A 6,464-nucleotide genomic window follows, 5' to 3' on the forward strand; every position below is an offset into this window, starting at 1 on the left:
CGGATACAATGGGTGATTGTGCAAGTTAACTGAAATTGTTGTAGGTTGAATTTCTTCCCTCTTATTCGAATCTTCCTCGAAGTGCTCAATATTGCTTTTGATAATTATAGCGCTCCTTCCTCGATCTGAGTTTGCCGGGTGTAGTGTGTGATAAATTCATATTTTTTAAATGTTAAATATGAATGGTTCGTAATGTTTCAGACAATAGACATACATATTATATATCAATATTTCTGTCGGGTAAAATAACTTCTACTTCATTTTTTACTTTTGTAAAGACCGTTAGCGTTCCATAGAACTATTCTCAAAGAGTTACTGTTCCTCAATAAATTGTAGATGGTACTGCAGAGCGTTGAGCCGCTGATTAAAGGAATGAAACAGTTTCTCTTGCTCCCTTAGTTTTTCCAAAATTTGGGATAACGTGCTACTTTTTTGAATTGTATTTGTATGACCATGTTTAGCCATTTGCGCAAATGAAACTTTGGAAACGTAAGGAAGGTTGTGTTCACAAAAGGTGTGTTCTCCTCAACTGAATTACCATTATTTCTATCTCAAAGCTTTTGCAGTTCTTTTGGTTTTGATCTGGCGAATTTTCTTATTGTCTTTGGTAGCATCAAATACTACTAAAAACATATCTAGCGGTTATTTTGTCTTCCATTTAAGCTTATTAATTATGTTTACGACATTAAAACCTTGAAATTTTAGATCATTAAAACGGATTGTGTATCGCATGAGTGGTGTAAATTTTTTATCATTACCGTTATTGGCCTATTATGTTCATTCTCGTAGTTAAACCAAGGTATATTTTTATTAGATAAGAATTTTGTTATTGTGCAATAATTATTTTCATCGAAGACATTAAGTTTGTAAGCGCCGTTGCTCAAAAGCATTACTAAAAAGTTGTTATTTATTAGATCTGTAATATTAGAACGTAATTTATGAAAATCCTTTACATCGTTTATTATAATAGGAGGTGGGCGGTGAGAAGTATCAGCTTTGCGTTTCTTTTTGAAGAGCGCTTCTTTTTGAGTATCCACTCAGTTTCTTTAGCTAGCTCATCTTTATCGGTTTAGTATATTTGATGTACATTCATACTAGAAAGTTTTGCTTCAACACTCACATGCTTGCTTTTACTAGATTTTAGTTCTTCATTTTCTCTTTTTAGAGTTTTTTTTTGTTTTAATTTGACCAATATGGCAGCGCTGATTTGCAATTGGAGATTGTTAGAACAGAACAGCTGATTTAATATGCGCACAAGTAAAAGAAACAGCTGATGTGCACTTTTTCCCCCGCGAAAATTAATTATTTGACTGTTTAATTGATTTGTTATTGTTAAAAAAATACTGCTGTCTGAAGGAATATTTAGTGTCGATAGAATCGACAAACAATTTGAAAAAGTGAATTCTAATTTGATGAATTCTACACTTGTTTCTTTCTTAATTTTTGACAAGTTCAATAGTGTCGTTACTTGTTTATCGACCAGTATTCTTTCGTTTTCGTATCTCTCTTTTAGAGCTTCCTAAGCCAAATTGAAATTATCGTCATTAAGAGCGAACTGTTTTACTATTATGCCTACTTGACCTTTAGTTTTGTACCGGAGGTGATAAAATAGGACAATTCAGAATCTGGTGCAAATGATCTTGCATCTTTGTAATTGCACAACCATATCTCAGAAACTACTGTACCAATTTCAATGAAATTCGGTATATAATATTTCCTTAACACCTTGATGACCCTGACGTATACGAAATATGGGTGAAATCGGTTCACAACCACGCCTTCTTCCAATATAACACCATTTTGAATTCCATCTGATGCTTTCTCTGTATAACATATACATTAGGAACCAATGATGATAGAGGAATAAAACTTTACACAAATACGGTATTTGATAAATATGTAAATGACGGATAATGAAATCTCGATTATCACTTTATCATGCGAGAGTATAAAATGTTCGGTGACACCCGAACTTAGCCCTTCCTTACTTGTTTAATATTATTTGAATTAAAATATTTCGACTTGTATGTGTTTATGTTTTGTGCAATTGAGAGATCGTTCAAGAGATCAATGCGCAATGTTTACGTCCTTGCTACAGAAAGATCAATTCGCTTTTTGTACGCAATACTGCTTGTTTTTGTTGGTTAAAGAACAAGGGGTATTACCGGATATTTGCCAATGTTGACTTTGAATATGTACATAAATATGTATATACGAATATGTATGTACATACATATATATATGTTCAATTATTTATTTATGTTACACCACGATGTTTTTGTTTTTAGTTTTGAATAAATTATCTATTTGTCTTTATAATTTGTATTACTGTTATTTTCTCCAAAATACAATTACATTTGTTAGGTATGTATCTGGAATATGTGTGTATGTATATATGTATGTTTACTTTTTGGATGTTATTTCAGTATGCATATATGAATGTTTGCATTTGTTTTTCTCTTTCTATATGTGTTTTTTTTTTTGCATCTCATAATTTGCCTCTGCAGATTTCTTTATTGCAATCATGCCTACTGTTTTATATAGGGATATTGACCACAAATGTATGCAAGTAAATACTTGAAATAAGTAGTGTTACTGGATTGAATACGCAAAACAAACATAAATATGCATTAAGTTAAATTTTTAATTATATTTACATATGTATGTGGTTATGTATACATACCTGTGCCCAAGAAATAAGGCGACATTGTATTTATTTTGAAATTTTTGTATTTATTCTTCCAAATCAATTTCCCCTCCCGATGCAATGCACTTATGCCAACGGATTTTCCAATCTTCGAAACACTGGTTGTAGTCACTTTCCGGGATGTATCGTATCGTATAAAAACGGTGTCCCCGGAGCGGTCTTTTGAGCTTGGTGAACAGCCAGAAGTCGCACGGCGCCAGATCAGGTGAATACGGTGGTTGCAGAACGATATGGGTTGAGGTTTTGGCGAAATGATCACGAATTACGAGGGCAGTATGGGTTGGTGCATTATCGTGGTGTAAAAACCAAGAATTGTCTTTCCACAATTCCGGCATTTTTAGGCGGATAGCGTTACGCAAACGGCGCATAACGTTCAAATAATATTCTTTGTTGACTGTTTGACCTGTTGGAAGGAATTCATAATGCGTAACACCTCGATAATCGAAGAAAACAGTCAACATGACCTTGATTTTTGAGCGACTTTGGCGCGATTTTTTTTAGTCTCGGTTCTCTTTTAGCACGATATTCGCTCGATTGATCGGTTGTTTCGGGGTCGTAAGCATAGATCCAAGTCTCATTGCCAGTTATAATACGTTTCATGACACCCTAGTAGTCGGAAAAAATCATTTCACACACTTCAACCCGACGCCTTTTTTCCAAAAAATTCAATGTTTGCGGTACCAGTCGAGATTTGACGCGCTTGAGGCCCACAACATCCTTCAAAATGATATTGGCTGAGCCCTTCGATATGCCAGCTTCATCAGCAATGTCTCTAATTGTTAATCGACGGTTTTTCAACACCAAATCTTTGATTTGTTGAACGTGAGCTTCGTCGGTTGAGGTTGATGGTCGCCCTGGACGGTATTCGTCTTCGACACGTACACGGCCGGCTTGGAACTCACTATACCACTTGTAAACATTGTTTTTAGACAAAGCCTCATCACCAAAGTCTTTCTGCAACATCCTCAACGTATCCGCAGCAGAAAATTGATTCCGCAAACAAAATTTAATGCAAATTCTTTGCTAAACAAATTTCGACATCGCAAAAAACGAAAAACTCACTTTTAGCAGCTCACAAAACGACACGTATCTCAAACACTAATGAATATTTGACATGAAATTTGACATAAATATGAGTGACAGTACTACCAAACTAAAAAAAAAATAATTCTCCAAATCCTTAGACGCGCGCAGCTTAAATTCAAATGTCACCTTATTTTTGGGGCATTTATTACGATAAACTTTTATGAGGGTTACTAAGGACTTCGGACAATTTTCTGCCAACATTTAAAATGTCGATGCGGTTCAAAAGTTTCCCCAAATAGTCCTTTGTTACACAATTGAGGAAATTAAAAAAATTAAGCAGCACTGGACCGTGCAAAAGTCTGTATTGAAGCAGAAAGAGACTATTTTGAATAAAATAAATTGATTTTGCCGTAGAAGCCTTTTGTTCTGTTTTTTTTTGTAAGTCGTGTTTACGTCAAAGACGTATCATTTTCAACAGCGTTTCGTTCTATCAAAATGGAGCAACAAAAATTTTAAAAGAAATTAATATCAAGAAACTCCACTTTCCGCTAACGCAAGGGCATCAAGTAAGAGCAAAAGTTGTACAGACAAAACCCAAAAATCTGACTTAATTGAAGTAGTCCATTGGATCGATAATTAAGACAATCCCGACTTCAACCATTCAACAATATTTTAAAAAATTACTACTATTTTTTATAGCACGATTCGTCCGCCTCTCTATATAATTGTTACTGTTTCTGTTTTGCATAAAATAAGGATGTATTACATTTAACAATTTACAGAAGATTTCCATAAGATTCAGCAAATGAATATTTTATATTACTTTTATATAGAGCTGAAAAAATTAATTTCCTTGAATTTAAATAACTTCAACAAAATTGACTGATTTTTAAATATTTTTATAATAGAATTGAATGACAATAATGATAAATCACACTACTGATAATTTTTGATTTAACACTTTCTTGAGAAACAAAAACGAAACGCTGAAATGAAATCAACGAATTAGGTCATTCCTATATTTTGTTTGAAATTCTCTTTATATACGTATAACTCTTATATTCTGATTAAATTTGTAGTACTTATGTCTATATTGGTTATTAATTAATTAATATACACCTAGCTTTCTCCAGCTTTGATCCTCGCAAATTGCGTCTTTATTAGATATTCTGTACACCTCAACTGAGCGCCTTTTTACTTTTTGATTATATGTATGTACATAAGGTATGAATATGGCATAATTATGCTTCTAAATAAGCAGTTACAGTTGAGTGGGGTTACCATGTCGGTCTCAGTCACAATCAGCCCGTTTCATATGTGCCCGTTGTCGAGTATGCAGTGAAGTAGTGCATTTTCCACGAAAATCAGGGAAGCAGTGCCTAAGGTCAAAATAAGGAAATTTTCTGACAAATCAGGGAGTATGGTAACCCTACAGTTGAGGAACTATACCCAATTTCCCTGGAAACGTGAGGTTTCCCTGCGGTAGATACCTCGTGGAATAAAAGAGAGGAAACACCAGAGGAGTGACTCCGACACTTTTGGTTTAAGGGTTCGCTGAAGTCTACTTGCAGCGTCTGTTCATCCGAGGTTTAAACAAGCAGCTACCTATTTAGTAAATGTATATAAAGCTTTGCTCAGCGAGATTATGCACTGGGTTTGGATTCGCCACGTATAAACTACTCACAATGAATAGGAAAGGGAATGAAAGACCCAATTTTTGATGACGACCACAGCAACGGCAATAAGGACTATTATTTAACGGGATGCAATTGGACCCGACCATTCACAAATTAGAGAAGATGCTGATACTCAGCTGGTTGAGGTCCTAATAATCCACATCAGAACCAAATTTTTCAACGAAACATTGATTTACGCCTACGCCTCGACAGAATTGATGGGCGATATGACCAAAGATTACTTCTACGAACGGCTGGAACGCGCTAATGACAACTGCCCAAGGCACGGTAAAAATTGTGTTTGACTATTTTAACGCTAAGGTAAATTGGTCTATTACCAGGGAAGGCAAAAAATGCATCTTTGATACAACACTCGGAAAATTTAGCCTCCATGACGAAACCTTTCCAAATGGGTGGAGCACGATCGACTTCACCGGAGGCCAAAATACGGTTTTCCGTAGTACCAGCTTTCAGCTCAAGAAAATTCATCATCTGACATCGATTGGGACCACTATCTTGTTGTAGAGGAGATAACCAGCCGCTCCTGTACAGCCAAGTACGCTCGTCAGCAAACATAGGGAAGGTATGACGTCGAGAAGCCTATCTCACAACCGATAGCTCTCTGAGAGCACTCATCAAGAATTCCGTATTAGATAATTTTGCGATGGCATTTCAAGCTCCTTTCATACAACTGAAAGAGAAACCATTGGTTTTCATAAAGATAGAAAGAAAAAGGTACGAGACGCATGAGACGCAGACAGAAAGGAAAGGGCTCCAGAAGTATTCTAGTGATTGATGCCCAGAGCTTACTGAGATTATTATGCCACTACGATAAGGTTTGAAGAGCAATTACCCGTCTGAAGAACAACAAAGCGCAGGGGCCAATGAATAACCGGCCAAGCTATTCAAATACGGCGGTGAAGAACAAATCAGCTACTTTGCAAACTATGGTCAGATGAAAGTATGGCTAACGATTGGAACCTAAGTATGCTGTTCCCATTCTTTAAAACAATATGCAACAATTTATCAGTGCGGCTTTAGAAGTGGCAACTCTA

General features: G+C 35.6%; 1 protein-coding gene across 1 annotated transcript; it reads right to left on the reverse strand.

Moving 5' to 3' along the window:
• Positions 1–3,385: 3,385 nt before the first annotated feature.
• Positions 3,386–3,670, reverse strand: LOC120782007 (protein GVQW3-like; the record flags this gene model as incomplete). The annotated part of the gene is made up of 1 exon (XM_040114170.1): positions 3,386–3,670. A coding segment is annotated over exon 1 (285 nt), but the record flags the coding sequence as incomplete, so codon positions are not given.
• Positions 3,671–6,464: the final 2,794 nt, after the last annotated feature.

This window comes from Bactrocera tryoni, unplaced genomic scaffold (genome assembly GCF_016617805.1).
Source record: "Bactrocera tryoni isolate S06 unplaced genomic scaffold, CSIRO_BtryS06_freeze2 scaffold_860, whole genome shotgun sequence".
Taxonomy (NCBI): domain Eukaryota; kingdom Metazoa; phylum Arthropoda; class Insecta; order Diptera; family Tephritidae; genus Bactrocera; species Bactrocera tryoni.